The following is a 24,263-nucleotide window of genomic DNA, read 5'->3' on the forward strand; positions in this document are numbered from 1 at the left end:
TGAAAGAGTGGGATTAAAAATCTATATTCAATAGTAGGATCATATAAAAAATCCACTTAATCAACATTAATTGCTTAAAGTTACTTATCAACTCGATTAATTGGTCCTTGGACCCATTGTAAACAAGTTATAATTATTTTTTGTTTTATCTGATTACGTTTAATGGGACATTCCCATTATTGTATTTCTTTCGATTTCCTACAACCCTCTCTATATGTTTTTCCTAGGTGTCAAAACCAATGGAAAACATTTAGCAGGCAGTGCCAAACTCTCTAGACTGATCTTAATCGTCGATAGATCCTTGCTGCTCACATTATATCGCTGCATTACGTTAACCAGGACCAGGAAACCGAAGCCCCTGACTAAATTCTGGCCAATGCAAGTCCGTTTTCCAATGCTAAAGGGTAGGAAGTGGGGAATATTCTTTCTGAGTTGAAGTTTTTCCTTATCGCTTTCGATGCCCGAATCGCAACCTTTGGAATTTTTGGGACTTTGCTCAATTGATTTCTCCAGAAACCGCAACGGATTGAATTCTTTTGGATTGATCCAATGCTTATCGCTGGTGTTCAGCACATAGTTGTTGATGAACACAACGGTGCCCTTCGTGACCCCATAGCCAGAGATCACTGTATCCTCTGTGGCCACATGGGGAACAATCGGCGAGGATGAGTATCGCAGCACCTCAAAGATCGTGGCCATTGTATAGGGCATCGCATTCATATCCAGGAGATTGACTTGTCTGTCCTCCTCCAATGTGATGGCGTCTATTTCCTCTTGGATCCTCCCTCCTATTTCCTGATTCTTGGCTATATAGGCCAAAACCAGCATCACAAGATTTCCGACTGCCGAGTGTCCACCAATGAAATCCTCCAGCATAAAGATGATCGTGTTCCGGGAAACCTCTTTGTCCTCAATGAGACTTCTTAGCAGGGCATCGGTAAAATCCCTATCCGGTTCATCCAAGTCGATGTACACCTCCCGGTGACAGATAATCCGTTCCAGTATGAATTTCCTGATGGTCGTGGACCAGTTGATGATTTTGCTGAGGTGCCGCCGGTAGAAGGGATACAGCCAGGGTAGAAAGTCCAGGGGATGACCCTGATTGATCTCCCAGAAAATCTCATCAAAGCACTGCACAACCTGCTGGAACTCCACATCATCGTAGTCGAATCTCAGGGAGCACATATACTGACTAAACATGTTGCCACAGGCCTTGAGAATGAGCGGCTTTAGCTCGACAGGTTCACCCGGGATCAGATGTTGCCTAAGCTCGCGATTCCAGTGCTCCATCTCCTCGCATCCGATTTGGGACATTTTCATGTAGAAGGAGGAGGACTCCCTGGGCGAACAGTGACGTCGGGCGAGGTTCCTCCTCTTCTGCTGCAGTTGCGACCAGTCGCAGAGGGCCAATGAATTGCTCCGCTCGCCTCCAAATAGCTTATGATAGCGTATGAAGTCCGGTCGTCCACCCATCACCTTGCCATTTTCGTTCAGGACCTCACGGATCAGCTCCAGATTGTTCACCACCAAGCAGCGTGTGTGTCCAAGAGTCAGGGAGTAAATGTCCCCGTATTGTTTGGCCAACTCGCTAAATCCAGCAAAGGGACTATCTCGATAGCGATCCAGCAGATGCAGGTTTCCAATAATGGGCCAAGGCAGTGGACCTGGGGCTTGTCCACATTTTCGGTAAGCTATTTCGCTCGTTGGAGTTACATTTCCATTTTTAACGGGCTGAACAACGCATCGTTTGAATCCATAGAAAATAGTCATGTATGATGTGATCACAATACCTATTAAAATGGCCGAAACACTGGAAGCCAAAATAAGCCACATTTTGGCGTAGTTCTTGAAGGTAGAGAGTGCAAAACACAACTGACGATGGCCAAGCAAATCAAGTAGCCAGGTACACACCGAGCCAGGATGTTTGTATATCCTTCGGGATAAGAATTGTTTCCCTTTGTGGGATGAGATATTACCTGCTCTTTCAGTGAAATTGCTACCTGATTGTTTTGGTTTTAATGGTTTGTTTTTCCCATAACATGAATCATCAGGATGGAAACTGATAAGAATGATAAAGTTGTTATTGATTGTCTGTTTATTCTAATTTTGATTTTACTACATTTTAATAGCGTTTTAATTTTCCCCTAATATTAAGAGCCATTTAATAAACTCCCCCGTGGACTAATCTTAAACTACTCTTTATTTATTGAGTATTCCGTACGAGTATGTGATTTTAATGAAGTCTTTATTACTCATTCAGTTTGTCCTTCGCGAAGGGTCCAATGTTGGCCGCATAAGCCATCATCGCTGGGATGGAGCTCTGCTCGAAATTGCCAGTGAAGAGATGCTCGAAGGGACCGGAGGCGAAGACACCCACATCCTCGGCGCCATGGGTTTCGCTACTCAAGGGAACCGTGGCCTGGAAGGCGAACTCCTCGTTCGTCGTGTCCACATGGGCAAGATCAATGCGTCCCGACTCGGAACTGTAGGTATCGATGAATCCTGGACCATTTGCATAGGACAGGATGGTAAACGGCAGTTCGTCATCAGCCAGGTTGGGAGCCAGGGACAGGATGTTCTGGCGACGATACTAAATAGAGAAGATGGGTAAGTGGATTAGAAAAAATACTTAGTTAGCAGCTTAAGATTACTTATGTTGTTATAAGAAATTAAGCTTAGAAAGTCTTCAGAAAATGTTTGAATGATTATACTTAAGTTTTAGATTTCTTAAAATTGATTTTATTTTCTTGATAATATTTTCTTTATATCTCCTTATTAAAAATAAATATTAATTGGTTTTCTATACCAGGAATGAATCCTTTCAAAGTTAATATTTTAAATAGTTATTCCTACAATAACTCTACTCACCGGGTAGCCATTGATAGACATGGTGTGCGAGTGATCCGACGTAACCACGATGAGAGTGTCCTCATCGTTGGTCATTTTCCTTGCCTTTTCCACGGCCGCCGCGAATTCTTGGGTATCCTCCAGAGCCTTCCTCGCTTTCGTGGCGTGATGGGCCATATCGATGCGACCGCTCTCCACGAAGAGGAAGTAACCCTCCTCGTTCTTACTGAGCAAATCGATGGCCGCCTCTGTCATGTCGGAAAGGGATGGCTCCGCGTCCTCGTAGTGGGTGCGCCGACGATCACCGTGGTAGGGCAGATGGGAAGTGTCGAAGAGCCCAAGCAGATAGTCCGTCTTGCTGAGATCCGTTTCCTTGAGGCCCTTGAGGGACCACACATACCTGCCCTCCGATCCCTGGCGTTTCTTGATCTCCTGCCAGTCATGGATCAGATCTCGGCCATCGGTTCGCAGGCCCGCAACGCCAACTTCATCGTGCTGGGACTGATCCCGGAAATTGGACCGACCACCGCCCAGTATGACGCGAAGTTCCTGGCCCACTGGCCACTCCACCAGTTGGCGGGCCGTGTCCGTGTTGATATCCGGACTGCACTTTGAGTTAACGATCTCGCCGTCGTGCTCCCAGTTCCGCTCAGCCACATGGGCATAAACGCCGGCTGGAGAGGCATGTGTCACCCGGGCGGTGGTCACAATGCCCGCCCACTTGCCCGCCTCCTGAGCCCACTGACCAATGCTGTGGACATGGTTACTGGAATTGGTCACACAATCGCCCCTCTGCACCTGGGCATTCACTCCGATGGTGCCATAGTTGGCCTTGACTCCGGTCAAATAGGCCGTGGCCGTGCTGGCCGAGTCCGGAGTGCGTTCATCCACCGCATAGGTCTTGGACAGTCCCAGGTAGGGGAACTTCTCGAAGAAGACCTGCTTGTTGCTATCGCCCATGAAGGCACGTGTGGCCGCTATCGTGTGGATGGACATGCCGTCGCCCAGAAAGAGGATCACGTTCTTGGCTCGATTCTCGTTGAGTTTGTTGTGGCTAGCCAGCTTATCGGCCAGAATCGATTGGGCCTTATCGTGCCAGAACCGTGTTTCCAGCTCCTCGTCAAGGGCCTCGAAGTCGCGTGATGACGCCAGTCGGGGATGTTGGGCTGTAAGGACCGGACTTTGGGTTAGCAACTAATCGCCGGGAAAGTTGGTCTAATAAAACTACATTTTGAAGTGGTAAACATGTTTTCTGGCTGTCCTAGATTAGATCTATAAATCAGTTTTAATTATAGCTATTTATGGGCTTCAATTTAATCGCTGGAAAATCGCACCTGATTAAACCTTCATAAAACGTGCTAAAAACGTTTTAATCTTTAATAGTTTCATCATGACTTCGTAATTTTATCGCTTAAATATGCAGGTGTTATGACTCTTAATTTGAGTCCAAAAGGTTAAATATTTGACTTTTTGTAAGGTATTTTAGTTCTTTTTGCAGATAGTATAAATGATATGCATATACAGATAAATAAGATCCATTTACTTTTTATAGTTTTTTTTTAAATTGTAGTAGAACGAATTAAAGATAAAGAATTTCTGAACTGTTTGCTTAATAATAATTTTGTAATACCTATAAAATGTTTATTTTATTTTTAATTCAGCTATAAATGGCAATATATTTTCAGTTATCATTTACAATTCACTTGTTTACGAGAACTAAATAAACGTTTAACATTCATTCATCATGAACGAATGAATCGTAAATCATATTACCTTTTCGATGATAACCTAACATATATATGTAGATATAGATTAGCCCAGTCTAATAAAGCCACAAGATTTGCGATAAGGCAGGTGGGTTTTTTCAATTGGCTGTAGATAAGGTTGGAGCCCAAACGAATACGATTGGTTAAGGGGGCTCCCTTCGTATTTTCTTTCGGCAACACTTACCATTTTCTCGGTCATCGGTTAGTTCACTCCGAACCTGGATGAACAGGAGAGCGGAAAAGCACACGATCAGTCCAATTTTTACCATCTTGAGGGGGCGGTAACTTGAAGCTGAGAAATGCTCGGTTCGAAATTGACCGCGAGACTGGCCAAAATAGACGGATTGGCCCGGTTATATAGCCTCCGATTCTCAAAGCGTTCTTCCTGTCATACACATAAGCATTGTACATATGATTGTTTTTGTGATTTGAGCAATCTAAAGTGGCGATCGATTAATTATCTCGAGTGCCTAGAAACGTGAGTATCACGGTCTGTTCAAGAAGAGGTCGTAAATTAGCCGATCCCCCAAGCTGCACCTGATGGTATATTAATGGGCGGTGAGTGAGTCCGGAGTACAGTGTTCACTTGGCTGGCGCAGTGAAAGCATCTCCGAAATGCTGAGTCCTAAGTTCTGGTTTGGTCTGGCCCTGCTGACCATCGTTTCGGGGGCAGCAGTGCCTGGAAAAGCTCCCGTCGACGAGGAGCGAATGCATCCGCATCTGCCCAGTAGTCCCAGACTTCGTACGATTGCCGGCGAGGACACCCAGGAGTACTGGCACTCGGCCGGCAAGAAACTCATCCGTGAGAAGCTGGAGTATGTGAGGAACACGAACAAGGCCAAGAACATAATCCTATTCCTGGGCGATGGCATGGGTTTGGCCACTCTGGCTGCTGCCCGTAGCTACATTGGAGGCGAAGAGCTGAAGCTCTCGTTCGAAGAGTTTCCATTCACCGGGCTGTCCAAGACCTACTCGGTGGACAAGATAGTTCCCGACAGTGCCTGCACCTCCACCTCCTACCTGTGCGGAGTGAAGGCCAACTACGGAACCATTGGCGTGAATGCCCATGTGAAGAGAGGCGACTGCTTGGCCATGGCCGATGAAAAGAACCATGTCTTCTCCCTGGGCAAATGGGCCATGGATGCGGGAAAGGCAGCTGGACTGGTGACCACCACCCGAGTGACCCATGCCTCGCCCTCGGGCGTCTACGCCCATGTCGCCGACCGTGAGTGGGAGAACAATGCTGCCCTGGAGGAGGCCTGCGGTGAGCAATCGGAGGGTCTCCAGGACATAGCCGTCCAGTTGATCCATGGCGAAGTGGGCAGCAAACTGAAGGTAATGCTGGGTGGTGGCAAGCGGAGCTTCTACAGTCCGGAGCACTACGACAAGGGCAGACGCACCGATGGCCGCAATCTCGTCGAGGAATTCGAGGCCTTAAGCGAGGGCAATACGTTTGTTAAAACGCAGAAGAAACTGCTCGAAGTGAATGCCACCGAAACGGGCAGACTATTGGGTCTGTTCAGCAAGAGTCACTTGCACTACCACCTCGAACAGTTGGCCGATCCGAACAACAATGAGCCCACACTGGAGGAGATGACGCAGAAGGCCATTGAAGTGCTGGAAACCGAGGAGCAGGGCTACTTCCTCTTCGTCGAGGGGGGAAAGATCGACATCAGTCATCACGACACCATGGCGCGAATTGCTCTGGACGAGACCGCCGAGCTATCGAAGGCGGTGAAGAGGGCCAGGGAGATGACCAACCCGGAGGAGACGCTCATCGTGGTCACCTCGGATCACTCGCACACCTTCAGCGTGTCCGGCTACCAGCCCCGCGGCAGCGACATCTTCGGAGCGGCCAAGGCGAAGGGCCAGGATGGCAAACCCTATCTGGCACTGAGCTATGCGAACGGCAAGAGTTTCGAGGACTTCTACAACACGGAGACCCACGAGCGCGAGGATCCCACCAGTCTGCCCACCATCGGTGACTTTGACCAGCTCTTCCCCGCCACGGTGCCCCTGGAGTCGGAGACCCACGGCGGCGAGGATGTCGGCGTCTTTGCCTCCGGACCCTGGGCCCATCTCTTCACCGGAGTCTACGAGCAGAACACCATTCCGCACATCATGGCCTTTGCCGCGTGCGTTGGCGACGGACTTACCGCCTGTGATAAGGAATGAAGAATGAAGAGGTGATTGACAGGCCGAAGGACTCTTAATTAGCTCGTCCACTAGACGATTCTCACGTACGCTTTATCGTGTCATACGAATACTCAACAATTGACAGGTGCTGCGACACATGGCCCTCGAGAAAAATATATTCGATCGGGGATTACTCCTATCAATAAGAAAAACTAAATATACCAATATTGTCTGATTATAGGCAGACATAAAAAACGCGATTAAATCCGATTAGAACTGTACGAAACATTCTAGTTTTGGACTTTGTCTTTGGGCGTGTGGTGTGATCGGAAAGAACTGCTTTTGAAGATTTATATCAAGGTCCCAAACCAAAAATTATTTACCCACCAATTCTTAGAAATATTATTTTTAAATTTTAATCAGAAAATTAAATCTATTTAATTTGATAAACTAGTGCAACAAATTGAATTTTGAAGTAGACAACTAAATGCGATTTGTTTGATATCTATTGCTATCTTTCCCAGAATTTCTCATATCGCAAATATCAGTCTTTATGATACGCATTCCCCCAAATGAGTTAATAAAACTTAAAATCATTGTACTATCCATTTAATTTAGGTTCTCTAAAGAATCTTTTATAATTGTGGAATATATTTTGCGCATAATCATTGTTGATAATTGTCATTACGGAATTCCGATGGGAATACCCTGATAAGTATTTCTATTTTTGTTAAACCGTCGAAATTTATTTATCTTTGATTTTGTTTACTTTAACTACTATTAGCGATACCTAAATAATTAAACGTGACAACCAATCGTTTTTAATAATGGTAAGTCAGATTATTGTTAGACATTATCAGTACAGTTTTTATTTAAATATTCAACCAACTCCAATCTCGACTTTGCTCCTCAAATGATGACTGCATATTGATTGGAACTGCGCGGTTGGATGAGCGTCGCATACTTCTCCTTGAGCTCGACCAGAGCTTTCTGGAAGTTCTCCATGCTGTTCTCCAGCTGGTTGGGATTGTGCTGCTGGACGGAGTGGCCCTTGGGAGTGAGCAATCCATCGGGGGGTCTCTCGCCCAAGAGGAGAATCCTCCGCCAATCGCTGGCATCGGTGCTTCCTCGCAGGAAGTCCTTTCGATTGCCCACAGCATATACGGTTTCTTCTATATTTTCCGGCAACGATGTAGTCTGCGGGGCAACCAGTTCTCCGGGCGTAGGCTGAGTGGGTGCCACTTGCACAGCGGGTGGTGTGATCCCCGACAGAGATGCGGAAGTGGACTGAGGCTGAGGGCTCTGGCCAGCAGGTGAATCGAATAGTTCACTGGGCAGATTCTGCGGTCGCTCGATCTGGATCACCTGACCATCGGGCGAAATGTGGAAGAACTGAGCGCGACCAGTTAGTCCTGTTCCAGTTCCTCCGGGAATGACTATAATGTTGCCCACGGCAGTGGTCAAGGCGGATGCTCCTCCACCAGGAACTGCTTGGGTGGAAATGAACGGTGGAACGGGCACTCCAGGTGGAAGCACAGGTGGAACCACAGGTGGGACCACAGGTGGAACCACAGGTGGAACCACAGGTGGCACCGCTGGACAGGGAAAACAATATCCAGGAGGACCCGGTGGACCGGGTAAGCCTCTAGGTCCCGGGATAATGGGCAGATTTGGAGGATAAGGACCCATGGGCGGATAGCCCCAATAGCCACCAGGAGGACCGGGCGGCCCAGGAGGTCCTCGCTCGCCCTTGGCACCAGGATCACACGAGCATTTCACCAAAGAAGACTGAACAGTAGAGCAAAGGCCTACAGGCACATAATGTATCACAAAATTGTACAATAAAAAGAACTCTTTATAAACTCACCCAAAGCCAAAAAAGCCAAGAGACCCCAATAACCCATGATGCTGATGAGAAACCACTTTGAGACAGACTGAGCTGAGCCTAGGACTCGGTAGCCGCTTTTATAAGCTGGAAAACTCGAGACCAGATCAAAAGAGTTGACAAATATTTTAATGTACATATTAAATAAACCAAATAATCTCAAGATCAAGCCCAAAACACATTTCCCGCATCTCCATAACTGTTCCGAGCCCACAATCGAAAGGGAAATGTTATACAGATCAAACGGAAAAAGGCATTTACCACGGTGTTCGCTGACGTTTATGATAATTTATGCAACAAAATACACACGAATATCATTAGACCTCAAGGGCCGAGCTCATAAACCGGGTCAGCAAGGTTCTGGTTCTTGGCCAACAGTCAGCAGGGAAAACTTCAAAAATGCATCAAATGTCAACCAAGTCGTAAATTGTGATTAAGTCAGACAATTTATGTGACTAAATGTGGGCGCTTGCCATCAAAATGACACCCAGAAATTTGAAAAGGAAATTCTGGAGATCTTCTCTGGAGCGCCGTTATAATTTTCGTGTGCCAGAATTAGCATAAATTACGAAATCAATATGTTCCTAAGACGGATTTAAATGAAAAGGTTCTACGACATTTCCGACTAATCTAAGAGTTCCATTGACAAAGCCGTCGAAAACACGCGTCATAAGTGGCACTCATCCATTCTGTAAGTGTCCACTTGCAAACGATCGTCATTCTCTTGAAAACTGGTGACTTTGGGCCTCTTGAGCGTTCAGATAAGCGGAAAAGTAAAACCGGATGAAGGAGGACTGTGAGCCTCAGTTTAAATCTATAAATACTCTAAAAAACTCTACTTTTCCTCGTTTCGAAAGAATTTTCACTCAATACTAGTCATACCTATCAAATAAGACCCAAACACCTACACCTAACATTATAAAAAATTATAGAACTGACGAACTTTCACTATATACTAAGTAAAGTAAATATTATTGAACTGAGAAGTCAGTTATCTTACCAAAGTGTTTAGGGTATAAAAGAGGGACTGCAGGGATTAATCTTGTTCATAATAATGATAGCTCAAGTACGTTATCCCAAACGAAACCCTATCAGTAACAAAAAACGCTCTAGAAGTCTTTATCAATTGTATTGTCATGGAATAATTCCAAAGTACTTGAAGCTCCCTGGTTTTTTTATTTTCTGGCATTGTTGCTTCCCAAAAATCATTAAGAGTGTTAAAATCGGTAATTGGCCCACTAATAAACCAGCAGATAAGCAGCAAACCAATTAATGTCAAAAAATCGAAAAAGAATACCGCTCAAGTTGTTTGCCTCCCAACAATTGAACAACAATTTGAGGGTCAATGTTACTGAGCGGATTATGAATCGTTTAACGATCTTAGTGTTTGATAGTGATTAAGATGATGGTGAAATCTAAAGTAATCAATCTTTGGATTGGTTTTATATATTGAATTTATTATAAGATTATCGACTATTGCTAATCAGCACATTTCTTGCATCGTACATAAACTTAATTGGCGCAAACAAGTTCAAGTCACATTTTGTTGCAATTGCATAGATTGATAAGTTTTCTAGGCAAACGATTCAAATAAAATACTTGATGTATACGGTACGCAGGCATACGCAAACTCTGAGCACATATAAGGCAAAAATGTAATCTTCGGACTTTGTAGAAAATATAAGACTATCAATATTTAGATATGAAAATATACAAAGCAATACAAAAGTTAATCTTGGTTATTTTTTAATTATTAATTTTATGGAATTAGGGGAGACTCCAATTGAAAAAGATAAGATTAATAATTGACTCTTAAATCTATTAGAAAGTAAATGCAAGAAACTGAGCTTTCAATTTTCAATTATATCTTAATGTTATTTTTTCTACATTTCGTCAGAATTAGATTTCAAAGTTCATTTCAAAGTCTTACAATTCCGAAAAGCACTATTTAAGTTATATATGTGCCCTGCGTGTACATCGTTAAACTGAATATTTAATCTTTGGTGCGAATACATTGGACTGGCATTCATTTTCACACCAACATGAGAAGTGAGAAACGCAAAAAGAGACGGAGAGAAGAGCCAACTGGAGCAAATGAAAACACACAGAACTAAAACTCTACTCAATAAATACAAGTGTAAATCGATTAGGATGATATACAGATCTGGGGGCGGGTTGCGGCGGTTCGAGTCGCAGGGCTCTTAGTCTATTTTCACATTGGAATAGATTTTGCGCACGAAGAGATTCGTGCCCACATAGCCGACGGTGCCGCAGATAATTCCCAAGGCGCCGCTGAAGAGGGCCATGTAGCCAAAGTAGAAGGCCGTTTGGAACAGACCAAACATTCTGCAAAAAACATATTATATTTATTAAAGACTATCATTGTATTAATCACAAATAAGCGACTTACTTGGTCTTAAAAAAGAAGTAGTAAAAGGAGTAGGCATACACGTAAATGGACGTGGAGCCCGCCGCCATGAAACTCGTCCACTGCCATCGGTAGTCCTCCGCATTCAGCAGGAAGTATGTGCACACAATAGTAACACACACAGTGACCACGGTCAAGATGCTGAACACCAGCAACATAAAGCCATAGACATAGTAGATTTTGTACGCCCAGAAGGAAGTGAAGATAAAGTACCTGTAGGGAAAAAAACAGTAAAATTAACTTACTCTCTTTAAATAATATTAGTATCTTACAAACTAAAACGTATAGTATATCAATTAAACAATATATAATATGTCTTTTTCGACCTTTTCGGGATCATTTTGTTTTTAAAGCAAATTTTCGAAAATTATAAGTACTTAGGGGCCATGTATTATGATAAAAACTTATTCATAGTTCATAGTTGACCTTTTTTGGCATTAAATTATATATATATTAAATATATATTTATCACTAATCTGAGAAATGGAAAAAAATTTGTATTCTGGATTATCATTGTAAAGTAAATTATTCGTGATATGATTGCTTTTATACTAAGTAAATAATTACTGTATTGTAAATATGCGCATCATGTTTTGATTAAAAATTGCCTAAAATGTTCGGTAAACACTTACATCTCAATAAAGATGGAGCCGAAGGGCAAGACGCCACCCAGGAGGACAATAATCAGCGGCTCCATGTACCACTTCTTTTCGGGAATGGGTCGTGGTACAGCGTTCACTCGACACGGGAAGTCCGGCTGTCCGTCCAGGTTGCGGCCCACCACAGTGCCCACCAAAGTCAAGGGCAGGATCACAAAGAGACAGATGCAGGTGACAGCCACCATAGTGCCAAAGGGAATGGCTCTCGAGGCGTGATAACCGATGGCAATGAAATTGATCAGGAAAGCCGTGCCACACACAGCCACTGGGACTGTAAATGCGGAGACCAGCATCTGCCGAATCCACATTCGTCCTCCCAATCGGGCATACAGTGATCCTCCAAAGTAACCATTAATTGGAGAGGTCGCAGCATACACAAATATGGCGGTGGACAGCATGGAACCACGTTCCGTGTACAGTTCACCGACTATGGCGAACATAATCACACAAAACACCACCGAAATTAGTTGGTATCCAGCTCCAACCAAAGCCGAAAACAGCAGCGTGTTTGGTGGCGAACGGAAGACGTCGCCGTGCACCTGCTTCCATCCGTACTCATCGCCCAGATCGCGCTCCATGTCGTCCACCTCCTCGTCTTTGCTGTACCGCGCATAATCCTTGCGCAAAGTTCGCATCAGAATCATAGATACGAGACCCACCAGGAAAATGACCATCATGAAACTGTTGAAAATGCTGAACCAATGGATCTGTAGGGGTTTAAAGAAAGGGTAAATATAAATTAATAATTTTGGAAAGAATAGCACAACATCTGGCGGAAATATAATCTATATTAAATTGTAACTTAATTAAAAAATTGAATTCCAGAAATATATTTATGGTTCTTTGATTCTAAATAACATGAATTTGATATATTTGTCGTGTTTTAATTTAAAACATTAGCTTAAGCAATGGAAATATAATGTTTGGCATCCTCGTACGGTGGTGTCCAAACAACCCGAGAGATTTCTGGGTTTTCTAACATTATAAAAAATTATAGAACTGACGAACTTTCACTATATACTAAGTAAAGTAAATATTATTGAACTGAGAAGTCAGTTATCTTACCAAAGTGTTTAGGGTATAAAAGAGGGACTGCAGGGATTAATCTTGTTCATAATAATGATAGCTCAAGTACGTTATCCCAAACGAAACCCTATCAGTAACAAAAAACGCTCTAGAAGTCTTTATCAATTGTATTGTCATGGAATAATTCCAAAGTACTTGAAGCTCCCTGGTTTTTTTATTTTCTGGCATTGTTGCTTCCCAAAAATCATTAAGAGTGTTAAAATCGGTAATTGGCCCACTAATAAACCAGCAGATAAGCAGCAAACCAATTAATGTCAAAAAATCGAAAAAGAATACCGCTCAAGTTGTTTGCCTCCCAACAATTGAACAACAATTTGAGGGTCAATGTTACTGAGCGGATTATGAATCGTTTAACGATCTTAGTGTTTGATAGTGATTAAGATGATGGTGAAATCTAAAGTAATCAATCTTTGGATTGGTTTTATATATTGAATTTATTATAAGATTATCGACTATTGCTAATCAGCACATTTCTTGCATCGTACATAAACTTAATTGGCGCAAACAAGTTCAAGTCACATTTTGTTGCAATTGCATAGATTGATAAGTTTTCTAGGCAAACGATTCAAATAAAATACTTGATGTATACGGTACGCAGGCATACGCAAACTCTGAGCACATATAAGGCAAAAATGTAATCTTCGGACTTTGTAGAAAATATAAGACTATCAATATTTAGATATGAAAATATACAAAGCAATACAAAAGTTAATCTTGGTTATTTTTTAATTATTAATTTTATGGAATTAGGGGAGACTCCAATTGAAAAAGATAAGATTAATAATTGCCTCTTAAATCTATTAGAAAGTAAATGCAAGAAACTGAGCTTTCAATTTTCAATTATATCTTAATGTTATTTTTTCTACATTTCGTCAGAATTAGATTTCAAAGTTCATTTCAAAGTCTTACAATTCCGAAAAGCACTATTTAAGTTATATATGTGCCCTGCGTGTACATCGTTAAACTGAATATTTAATCTTTGGTGCGAATACATTGGACTGGCATTCATTTTCACACCAACATGAGAAGTGAGAAACGCAAAAAGAGACGGAGAGAAGAGCCAACTGGAGCAAATGAAAACACACAGAACTAAAACTCTACTCAATAAATACAAGTGTAAATCGATTAGGATGATATACAGATCTGGGGGCGGGTTGCGGCGGTTCGAGTCGCAGGGCTCTTAGTCTATTTTCACATTGGAATAGATTTTGCGCACGAAGAGATTCGTGCCCACATAGCCGACGGTGCCGCAGATAATTCCCAAGGCGCCGCTGAAGAGGGCCATGTAGCCAAAGTAGAAGGCCGTTTGGAACAGACCAAACATTCTGCAAAAAACATATTATATTTATTAAAGACTATCATTGTATTAATCACAAATAAGCGACTTACTTGGTCTTAAAAAAGAAGTAGTAAAAGGAGTAGGCATACACGTAAATGGACGTGGAGCCCGCCGCCATGAAACTCGTCCACTGCCATCGGTAGTCCTCCGCATTCAGCAGGAAGTATGTGCACACAATAGTAACACACACAGTGACCACGGTCAAGATGCTGAACACCAGCAACATAAAGCCATAGACATAGTAGATTTTGTACGCCCAGAAGGAAGTGAAGATAAAGTACCTGTAGGGAAAAAAACAGTAAAATTAACTTACTCTCTTTAAATAATATTAGTATCTTACAAACTAAAACGTATAGTATATCAATTAAACAATATATAATATGTCTTTTTCGACCTTTTCGGGATCATTTTGTTTTTAAAGCAAATTTTCGAAAATTATAAGTACTTAGGGGCCATGTATTATGATAAAAACTTATTCATAGTTCATAGTTGACCTTTTTGGCATTAAATTATATATATATTAAATATATATTTATCACTAATCTGAGAAATGGAAAAAAATTTGTATTCTGGATTATCATTGTAAAGTAAATTATTCGTGATATGATTGCTTTTATACTAAGTAAATAATTACTGTATTGTAAATATGCGCATCATGTTTTGATTAAAAATTGCCTAAAATGTTCGGTAAACACTTACATCTCAATAAAGATGGAGCCGAAGGGCAAGACGCCACCCAGGAGGACAATAATCAGCGGCTCCATGTACCACTTCTTTTCGGGAATGGGTCGTGGTACAGCGTTCACTCGACACGGGAAGTCCGGCTGTCCGTCCAGGTTGCGGCCCACCACAGTGCCCACCAAAGTCAAGGGCAGGATCACAAAGAGACAGATGCAGGTGACAGCCACCATAGTGCCAAAGGGAATGGCTCTCGAGGCGTGATAACCGATGGCAATGAAATTGATCAGGAAAGCCGTGCCACACACAGCCACTGGGACTGTAAATGCGGAGACCAGCATCTGCCGAATCCACATTCGTCCTCCCAATCGGGCATACAGTGATCCTCCAAAGTAACCATTAATTGGAGAGGTCGCAGCATACACAAATATGGCGGTGGACAGCATGGAACCACGTTCCGTGTACAGTTCACCGACTATGGCGAACATAATCACACAAAACACCACCGAAATTAGTTGGTATCCAGCTCCAACCAAAGCCGAAAACAGCAGCGTGTTTGGTGGCGAACGGAAGACGTCGCCGTGCACCTGCTTCCATCCGTACTCATCGCCCAGATCGCGCTCCATGTCGTCCACCTCCTCGTCTTTGCTGTACCGCGCATAATCCTTGCGCAAAGTTCGCATCAGAATCATAGATACGAGACCCACCAGGAAAATGACCATCATGAAACTGTTGAAAATGCTGAACCAATGGATCTGTAGGGGTTTAAAGAAAGGGTAAATATAAATTAATAATTTTGGAAAGAATAGCACAACATCTGGCGGAAATATAATCTATATTAAATTGTAACTTAATTAAAAAATTGAATTCCAGAAATATATTTATGGTTCTTTGATTCTAAATAACATGAATTTGATATATTTGTCGTGTTTTAATTTAAAACATTAGCTTAAGCAATGGAAATATAATGTTTGGCATCCTCGTACGGTGGTGTCCAAACAACCCGAGAGATTTCTGGAATACCAATGGTGGTAATTTTCTAGATCTGATCTCAGATATCAAAGTTCTATATAGCTCAACTCGGCCACAATTGATTTTAGAAACAACTTAAGCCACTTAAAAATATAAAACAACTTTAACTGTTGCAATGATTCATTCACAGGAAGTTGTTTTTGAAACAAAGTTTGCTTTATCTATAAACTCGTGATCTGCTTACTCATTGACAGATTTACTATTAAAGATATAACTTTTTCCCCGCTTAGGTTGTATTACCATGATATACTGAAAAATGTATTATTGTTTCCGTTTACAATATTTAATACGCACCCTGTGTTGGAAGAAGTTGGGGTCCAGGTACTTGTCGAATCGATTCTTGAACTCCACCTTGCTGGGCTTCCAGTTGACCTCGTAGGAGAAGTTGATTTGCGAGCCCGGCTTCAGTTCCTCCCGAGCATCGGTGGTAAGGGTGATGTCGACGATTTGCTGGCCATTGTAGCCAATGTCGAACTTCTTGTGCGAAAAGATATAGTATTTTCCATCCCGTTCGTCCCGCTCGCCGACCTTTCCCCAAATGGGCAGCCCGTCGATGTACATCTGGTACCAGTACTCGTTCTTCACGGCATAAGTGAATGCCTTGGCGCTCTCCTCCTGCAAGGTGATCATGCAGATGACGGATCGCGGGGCATCGTTCTTGAACTCCATCTCGTAGCCACTGAACTCCAGTTCCACTCCTTGGAGGGCTTCACTGAGGGTCTCGTGGTAATGCGAAATCGAGGACTTTTGGCCACTGCAGAAGGGCAGGGAGAAGTAGGCGTAGGTCTCCTGCCGATTGTGATACGGACCCACCGTGTTCATCCACAGGACCACCTCCTCTCGGTCATTGTACTAGAAATATAGGAGATGTAGTGCAACTGCGTGTAGGCAAGGGACCCAAACTCACCTTGTGGTTGTGCTCATCCGCTTGGGACTGCGACACGTAGCAGCTGGCGATGAGCAGACATAAACAAATTGCACGAAACTTTGGCGCAGCCACCTTGGTGGTGCAGATTGTGGTGGTGCCGACCATCTTCAGTGGCGACCTTGGTAACGCGTCTTCCGGTGACCTTGCTCTGAAGGCGTGATTTGATTGCCTTTCCAAACAATTTTCCAAACAGTTTTCCTAACAATTCAGATTTGCCGACAGAAAAATAGATCTCGTAAACGTAAAGTCAGTTCATTTGTGCTGGTTCCGGTTTTTAGGAACCAAATCACAGAACTAGAACACACGTCACTTTCCCGAATCGAGAGTTGTGCAACACTGGCACAGCGGGATTTAGTGTGGCCATTTACTTGTTACATTTGAAAATTCCGCTCGCTCACATTTTATTTGTTCTATAACGTAAATGGATTTTCTTACGAGGATTAATCATTTTTCTTACTGTTATTATTTCATTACAACAAGAACAAAATTTCACCAAAGTAGATTTATAGAATTTCCCAAAGCAACAAAAAAATACTTAGTTTAAAATCTACATTTGTTTTATTAGTTGAACAAATTTAAATTTAAAAACTTTGAACTTAAAAAGTTAATATTTCCGGTGAAGACCCAACCGTAGTAGTCATCATCGATGTCGAATCTTCTTATTTATGTGCCCGCTCTTTTTGGCCGTCGCACTGGAGTTAGTGGAAAGTTTGCTCTTTGTATTCGAAGTGGGTGTGCCTAGAGTTGCTCCTGAACCGACACCTCCACCGCCAGCAGATCCAGGTACCAGTCCGGTACCTCCAGCAACTGCCAGACTACTCTCATTTCGATGCGAGGGGGAATCTGTAAGTTAATTGATAACCACGGAATTAATAAGGGAATTGCAAAAGTGGTGTAGTTTAGGTATACATACTTTAATAATTATAAACTAGTCTTGATTATTTAATTTATCTCAAGTTTTTCAATAGAGAAGTATTATTTCATGAACTGCAGGTCCTTCTTATAATTACAAAATTTGATATTAAAACTATATGTTTAAAGTTTTCTTTATTGATTTAGGAAGTGGTTTACTTTTAAAGTATTGAGCCTTTAATCAACAAATGCTTTTTAACGCTTATGAGGTTTTTATAAGCTTAATATATTTTTTGGTTTCACAGAAAAGTGTCTAGTGTGTCTAAGTGTCTAGTCTGAAATGTTTCCTATTTGTAATTGAGAATCAGTCTACATCTCAGTCTGTATAGAATAAATATTTATGTTTCAAATACTTTCTATTTTTTATGCAAAAATAATCATATTAATCACAATGTTGGGTAAGGCTCTTTAATGATAGCTTCGTTTGGAATCTCTTTTGATTTCTGAATTCATTTTCATAAAATCCTCTTATGTTTTCCATCATCTTAGCTTTTGTATGAATCTTATTTATATCCCCTCGATGCAGACATCATCTTCGGAAGTTCTGCCTTACCCTTTTCATCTTTTGGCGTGCTCTTGATTGTCGTGGCTCCATCGTGGGCCGTGGTAGTGTTCTGGTTGATTGAGATCTGATTGTCGCTGGAGTCTTCATTAGTAATGGAATCCGATTCGCTGGCGCGCTCGGCTAAAAATAAGCGTATTTCAGAACATAATTATAAATAAATAAAAATAAGAGAGAAACCTCGGCATGCCGAAGTATATACGAACTCAAGCTTATATCGTTCCCAAGGAAACCATATATAAACAGGCTTATATGTCAAAATTATTTAGAATAGATATACATTGTAATTTAACAATGTTCCAATAATAACCAATATCTTAAGATGAGGAACTTTTCGAAACGGATTAAGGAGCGACTGCTATTGATTCCAAACTTACGATTGCATATAGCCATGGAGGTAATGCTGGACTTCGAGAAGAGGCGCTCCGCCTCCTTGAACTTGCGGTTCCGCTTGTCGGCCTTGGAATTGGTCGCCTTGTTGGAGGTCAGGTAGCGCTCCCAGCCGCGGATGATGTTTCCGCACAGCTGAGTGTCCTCCAAGTAGGATCCCTCGAAGGCGTAGATCTGTCGCTCCAGATTGGCCAGTTGCTCCTGTCAATCGAACAATGTAATAATGATATAATGGCCCGGTTTCGTGTTTGTTTATATTGCGTCTCACCGAGGTTTCCGCCTTTTTTTTGATGAGGTCCGCCAGTTCGGCACGTGTGTCCATTTGCCCACTCTTCGCATTCGAATTCGTCTTGCCCGACTTCTTGGGCTTGTTTCCATTGGTTTCGCTAACATTTTTACTCGTGGGCGAGCTCATATTTAAAGAAAATGCTGGATTTTTATAAAATTGTTTGTGTTTTGACAAATTTGTGGACTAACTTCGATAACACTATCGAATCGGTAGTATCGACGCATCGATTTTTGATCGGTAAGTGGAGGCGCTAGTGTATTTAATTATCTTCGTAGCGTTTTTAGCCGCGACTCAAACCCAGATTTTTTGTTTTAAGAATCTAGTGTATAGATGGCGCTATTTCTACCCTCGCAGCTCATTCAAACGAAATTTTAGTTAGTTACTTTTTAACCAAAAAACCTTTTTTTTATGTTTTTAACGAGTTTCTGCAATCAGTATGACAATTTTAAGTATCCTGGGATTATCAATTTTATCACAATTTATTTAAGTGAATGTGATGCATTCAGTTTCGGTATAAATCTTGGTTTAAGCCTTAGTTGCGAATGCATATTTTTATAAATTCTTCAAAGAAGATTTAAAACCTAAACGGAATCCTAAAATTATTTTAATTGCTAGGTCAAAGACCGAAATTACTAATTTTAATAGTCTTTATTGCTCCTTTATTTTCGTTATATTGTTCTTTACCCAAACAAAAACTATTTTCCCTTTTTTCTTAGCTTTTTTATTACAGCGCTTGTCCCTTCACCACTTTGCATTCAATTTGAGGCGAGTGTGGCTGCCATTGACCTCTTGTCTTGTTATTCTTTTCCATTTATGCGTTTGCCTTAGACAAAAGAATCGGTTCAGCTCAAGCGCCATCATCATCGTTATGATGGTGATCATCTAATGATCCCGCCGTGGGTTTTGCATAGTTTATTGACCCAAGTTCGTTTCAAAGTTTGTTGAACTGCCGAAAAAAAGTGAAGCTACCGTTCTAGCTCTCTATTTCTTCCCGTTCCCTCTTTTTTTCTTTTTCTTCTTATTTTTATTTTTCATTTCCCTCCCGCTCTCTGGCCGTTTTGCTCTTTCTCTTTTACTTGGCTTTATTTTGACTACTGCTTTTTATGGGCCTCCTTTGTCGCGCCTGTTTCACTTTCGTCATACGCGGCGTATGCGTGATTTTATTTTTCCAGCAGATCGCCGTTTATGTTGACCATAGAAAAGCAATATGAAGTGAGGCTGCTGCAGATGAAGACGAACTCGATTAGAAAATGAAATCATAATGCAGCGGCCAGCAAAAGCGAAACGGCAACGACCGTTTGCAAGTCGCTGGCTAAACAAAGTCTGCTATTTCGCCATGTTCCACTAACACAATCGACTTAGTGTCTAAGAGACTAAGTGACTAGGTGACTAAGTGACTAAGTGACCGACTGACAGACTCAGGCTGCCGTCTTCTATGTATGTCAAACATTGGCGCGCGCGTATTTGCAAAACAACAAAAAGTGCAGCAAAAAACTTTCATTTTATTTAAACAAACACACAAGGCGCGGCCTGGGCTTGGACTTGGAAAAACTTATTTTCATTTGGTTTTAAGCAAACATCTTGCAACTGAAAACTCTGCCGGTCGATCGGTTTTAGCCATCTTCTTCTGGTTTACACTAAAAAAAAAGGTTGTACCTACGAAAATTGAAACAGTTGAGTTTCTAAAATGAATCACCATATTTTATTGTTCTAAAATTCATAAGATTTACTTACTTCTTATTTCATTTGTTAACAGTTCATTTTTTTAGGTGTTGTTATACAATCCTGTAAGGTCTATATTAATACTAAGTTATTTTTGATTAAATATAAAATAAGCAGTAAAATGTAAAACATATATTTTTTTGTTAAAGATTTTTATCTTACATTTTTATCAGTGCTGCCAATTGATGGCAGCTTGCAATAATTTTTATGATGAATTGCTTGGCCGCGTGTGAAATCTGCTTGAGTCGCAGCATTGGCCGGTGGAAAAGTGGAAAACTGCCAGAAAAGTGGAACACAGCTAAAGAAGCGCAGATCCATGTGCAACAACTGCAAGTGCAACAACTGCAGCAGCAGCAACGCAAACACTCTCGACTAATTAGCTGCGTTTTAGAAATTCAGGCGGCAATGAAAACAAAATCGAGTTCAATGCTTGCAACGATGACGTTGTTGTTGCTCTCCGAGTGGTGTGTTTTCGACTTTTCCAAGAATTTCACATATAGCATACATAGGCCGATGCGGCGCTTTCCCAACGCCAAGCGAGTGAAAATGAGTCTGCTTCATTTTGGGCAGCTAGGGAAAACTGCAAAATAAAATGATAAGTCAATACATTGTATTGAAGCTAATGGCATTAAATTTTTTTTTTAATCAGTTGTAGCAAGCTAGTTCTTTTCTCAAAATTATAAAACGGAATATTTAACTTCAACATTTAATTTATGAGTATGTGGCACACAAACTTAATAATGGTTTATTTACTTATTCGCTACGATTAATAGTTTTTAAGAGCTTAAAAGAAACCATACCATATATGTATAATCTTAAAAAAAAATCAATGATAAATTGATTTCTTGAAATGCTTTATTCAAATTATGTATGCATATGTTTCGCTATTTTAAGGTTTTAAAATATAAATAGGCTTTTTAAATTTACAGGAACAGCAAAAGAGTAATGTGTTTAACATGAAATTTCAATGCTTTACTTTGATATTAAAGTATAATTAAATAAAACAATACATCTTAACCCACTGAGGGCTACAGGCGGCCAAAGTGACATCATAGCGGAGATAACAGAAATGCACTTGCCATGCACTCATACTAACACACACGCCAACGCGATTTAAAAGCTCTCTTAATGAAACTTGTTCTCTTTCCCTCTCTGACACACACTCTTTCTCATTCTCTTTTCGCAAAGCTCTAGTTTTGTTGTTGTGAAAATGCCGGAAGAAACTTGATCTTGATTATTTTCTATGTGTGCTAGCGAGAGAGGAGAGCGAGTGCGCAAAAAGTTCAAGTTGAATGTCGCGGCCATTTTGCCCATGTGTGTGCGGGTGTGTGTATGGGGCGTTACAATTTGCACCGCTGCAGCGCGCTGGTTTTGTTGTTGTTTCTGCCTTTGTGTGTGGGTTCGTATGCGTTTTAGAATTGTTCTGAGCGATTTGAAAGCTTTTCATTGTTGTTGCACTCTTTGCGTGCGTTTAGCAAAAACAAGAGGAACAGAAAACCTTTTGTGTATATGAATATTTTTATAGATTTTGAATGACTTTTATTTGAATTTGGAGTGGATGTCAGTAATAAGTAATTATATATTGATTATGCGTAAGTAGTAGTAAAAGGCATATATATATATTGTTTTTAAAAGATGTCCGACCTGATTTTTATGTATCTTTTAAAATTATTTAAGATATTTAAAATAACTTGTTACAAATAGTTCTTTAATATATTTTCTAACAAACATGCTAAGCTTTTTAAATTTCGACTTATTCAAGGACCAAAATAGAATTGTTTTCTTTATAACATTATGCACTTCTATTTTTAAATACTTTTTTAAAAGTTAAAATTCTATGATGAATTACTTTCAAAAGAGCATTGCTAAGCAAAAATGTAATATGTTCTTCGCTTCCGTTCGTTCGATCTTTGTTTTCTTTTAGATGCTTCTAAACATTTCCTTAAAAATTGTCTAATGAACACTTGAGAATATGTTTGCACTTCGCACCTTTTGGATAGTGCCCTCGCCCAACTATTAATTATTACCCAAGGCTTCGGTTCACCAAACCCTTTTGACTGTTTACCCAAAAAAACTGTTGACCAACAAACAACGACAAACGCACACACTTCGGAGAAAAATAAAACAAAAAACAGACAAAAATGCAATCAAAGTTAGGTAAGAGAACTGACCTTTAACAATGCTGCACAGATCGACGACATCATCTCCGCATCGCACTCCCGTCTCTTTGACTTTACCCTCCCCCCAACTTTTCTCTTTTTCTCTACCCAAGACCCAAAACACATTCACCCAAAAACGTCGCCGCTGACAAACAACAAACATTCCTTTTTCAAGAGACAACACTAAAAACACACACACCAAAAAACTTTTTCAAGCTGTGCGCCAAAGGCAAACTCAAACGAAAGCCAAGCTCACTAAAAAGAGAAAAGCAATCCCAAAACAGTCAAGACCAAAAATATGTACGGATGGATTTGCAGAATTTAATGTAAAAAATGTAAAAAAATGTATATCATAATAATATTCGAGTGTAATAGTTTATTTTTGTTGATTAAAATTTGAATATTTATTTAGGATTTGACTAGATTTTTTAAGCAGCCAACACTTTTGATAAGTCAGCTTTCTAAGCAGTATGTTAGTTGATAGATAATAGGTGGATAGATAATATACTTGCTTACATTTTCTTCTTAATCTAGACTACACGTTTGATTTCAAAATATTTTACAGTTGATTGCTATTATTATGGCCGCGGCAGTGAATTGGCCTGCAATGGCTAAGAGGCTGAGAATCGGTTAACAGAGAGCCAGACGGCCAAGAGAGCCAGTGAGAGAGGAGCGAGCGGGGTAAAGAGATGGGACGAATGGAGTGCACGAGGCGAATGAACTTTCGTGGCGCTCTGTTTTAATGCTGGTATGAAAGTTATGCAACTGAGCTCGGCTTTCGGCTTTTCACACGAAGCTCGACGAAGTCAGTTAACTGTTTTGCGGACAGAGGAAGCAAGTGATGAAGGAAACGAGACAGAAAGACAGAGAGAGGAAAGCGGCGACGAGTCGTTGACTTTGCATAAGTGTGCCAATTTATAAAACAGTTCAAGATTAACGTGGCCTTCAACACCAGATCGAACACAAACGCAACAACGGAGCAAAATAAATACAATGAATTAAAAATAGAGGAACAATAATATTATCCAACTCATAACTTCTACATTAAATAAATAAATTAATCGAGATTAGGATAATTTATGATATACAGCATTCTAAAAATAGATTTCATACAATCACTGTATTAAATATCATTGATTTTTCTTTTAGCATTTAAATATACATTATTTTATGATATGGATATGGAAAGCAACCAAGGAATTAATTATATTGTAGATTTATTTGTTATGCAAAGCTTAAGCAGCAACTATGTTACTATTCTTCAGTGCAGTATTTTACCAATTAAATATTTTTATTGAAATAAATTAAGATTAAACCATGATTAAGATAATAATGGCTTTATTCTCATACCATTTCGTCATTCGCAGAAATGAGTTTTTTTTGCTAATGACGATTTTAACGATTGAAAATCAGAAAACCCAAACTAGAACCATATCTTAAGTAAA

General features: G+C 40.9%; 7 protein-coding genes across 7 annotated transcripts; 1 reads left to right on the forward strand and 6 right to left on the reverse strand.

Annotated features, from left to right (window-relative positions):
* Positions 1 to 10: 10 nt before the first annotated feature.
* LOC108147507 (cytochrome P450 307a1) lies at positions 11 to 1,859 on the reverse strand. Its single transcript, XM_017274075.2, has one exon. The coding sequence runs from the start codon at positions 1,831 to 1,833 to the stop codon at positions 211 to 213; it is 1,623 nt and encodes a 540-aa protein (XP_017129564.1). The 5' UTR covers positions 1,834 to 1,859; the 3' UTR covers positions 11 to 210.
* Positions 1,860 to 2,182: 323 nt separating this feature from the next.
* LOC108147383 (alkaline phosphatase) lies at positions 2,183 to 4,948 on the reverse strand. The gene is made up of 3 exons (XM_017273818.2): positions 4,798 to 4,948; positions 2,869 to 4,013; positions 2,183 to 2,590 (listed from the first exon to the last, which is right to left on the reverse strand). Exons 1-3 carry the CDS (start codon positions 4,880 to 4,882, stop codon positions 2,249 to 2,251), a joined length of 1,572 nt encoding a protein of 523 aa, XP_017129307.2. The 5' UTR covers positions 4,883 to 4,948; the 3' UTR covers positions 2,183 to 2,248.
* Positions 4,949 to 5,181: 233 nt separating this feature from the next.
* On the forward strand, positions 5,182 to 7,030 carry LOC108147479 (membrane-bound alkaline phosphatase). Its single transcript, XM_017274029.2, has one exon. The coding sequence runs from the start codon at positions 5,229 to 5,231 to the stop codon at positions 6,786 to 6,788; it is 1,560 nt and encodes a 519-aa protein (XP_017129518.1). The 5' UTR covers positions 5,182 to 5,228; the 3' UTR covers positions 6,789 to 7,030.
* A 312-nt stretch (positions 7,031 to 7,342) lies between these two features.
* LOC108147480 (basic proline-rich protein) lies at positions 7,343 to 8,723 on the reverse strand. The gene is made up of 2 exons (XM_017274030.2): positions 8,617 to 8,723; positions 7,343 to 8,557 (listed from the first exon to the last, which is right to left on the reverse strand). Exons 1-2 carry the CDS (start codon positions 8,651 to 8,653, stop codon positions 7,659 to 7,661), a joined length of 936 nt encoding a protein of 311 aa, XP_017129519.1. The 5' UTR covers positions 8,654 to 8,723; the 3' UTR covers positions 7,343 to 7,658.
* A 1,347-nt stretch (positions 8,724 to 10,070) lies between these two features.
* On the reverse strand, positions 10,071 to 12,975 carry LOC121467054 (transmembrane 9 superfamily member 3). Its single transcript, XM_041707860.1, has 4 exons — positions 12,943 to 12,975; positions 11,695 to 12,506; positions 11,045 to 11,275; positions 10,071 to 10,980 (listed from the first exon to the last, which is right to left on the reverse strand). The coding sequence occupies exons 1-4, from the start codon at positions 12,973 to 12,975 to the stop codon at positions 10,836 to 10,838; spliced, it is 1,221 nt and encodes a 406-aa protein (XP_041563794.1). The 3' UTR covers positions 10,071 to 10,835.
* A 247-nt stretch (positions 12,976 to 13,222) lies between these two features.
* Positions 13,223 to 17,054, reverse strand: LOC121467073 (transmembrane 9 superfamily member 3-like). The gene is made up of 5 exons (XM_041708036.1): positions 16,764 to 17,054; positions 16,151 to 16,708; positions 14,846 to 15,579; positions 14,197 to 14,427; positions 13,223 to 14,132 (listed from the first exon to the last, which is right to left on the reverse strand). Exons 1-5 carry the CDS (start codon positions 16,887 to 16,889, stop codon positions 13,988 to 13,990), a joined length of 1,794 nt encoding a protein of 597 aa, XP_041563970.1. The 5' UTR covers positions 16,890 to 17,054; the 3' UTR covers positions 13,223 to 13,987.
* A 276-nt stretch (positions 17,055 to 17,330) lies between these two features.
* LOC108147402 (chromatin modification-related protein MEAF6) lies at positions 17,331 to 19,141 on the reverse strand. The gene is made up of 4 exons (XM_017273839.2): positions 18,917 to 19,141; positions 18,636 to 18,849; positions 18,250 to 18,381; positions 17,331 to 17,627 (listed from the first exon to the last, which is right to left on the reverse strand). The coding sequence occupies exons 1-4, from the start codon at positions 19,061 to 19,063 to the stop codon at positions 17,425 to 17,427; spliced, it is 696 nt and encodes a 231-aa protein (XP_017129328.1). The 5' UTR covers positions 19,064 to 19,141; the 3' UTR covers positions 17,331 to 17,424.
* Between the last annotated feature and the right edge of the window lie 5,122 nt (positions 19,142 to 24,263).

The sequence above is a fragment of the Drosophila elegans genome, unplaced genomic scaffold (assembly GCF_018152505.1).
Source record: "Drosophila elegans isolate 14027-0461.03 unplaced genomic scaffold, ASM1815250v1 contig_208, whole genome shotgun sequence".
In the NCBI taxonomy this organism is placed as follows: domain Eukaryota; kingdom Metazoa; phylum Arthropoda; class Insecta; order Diptera; family Drosophilidae; genus Drosophila; species Drosophila elegans.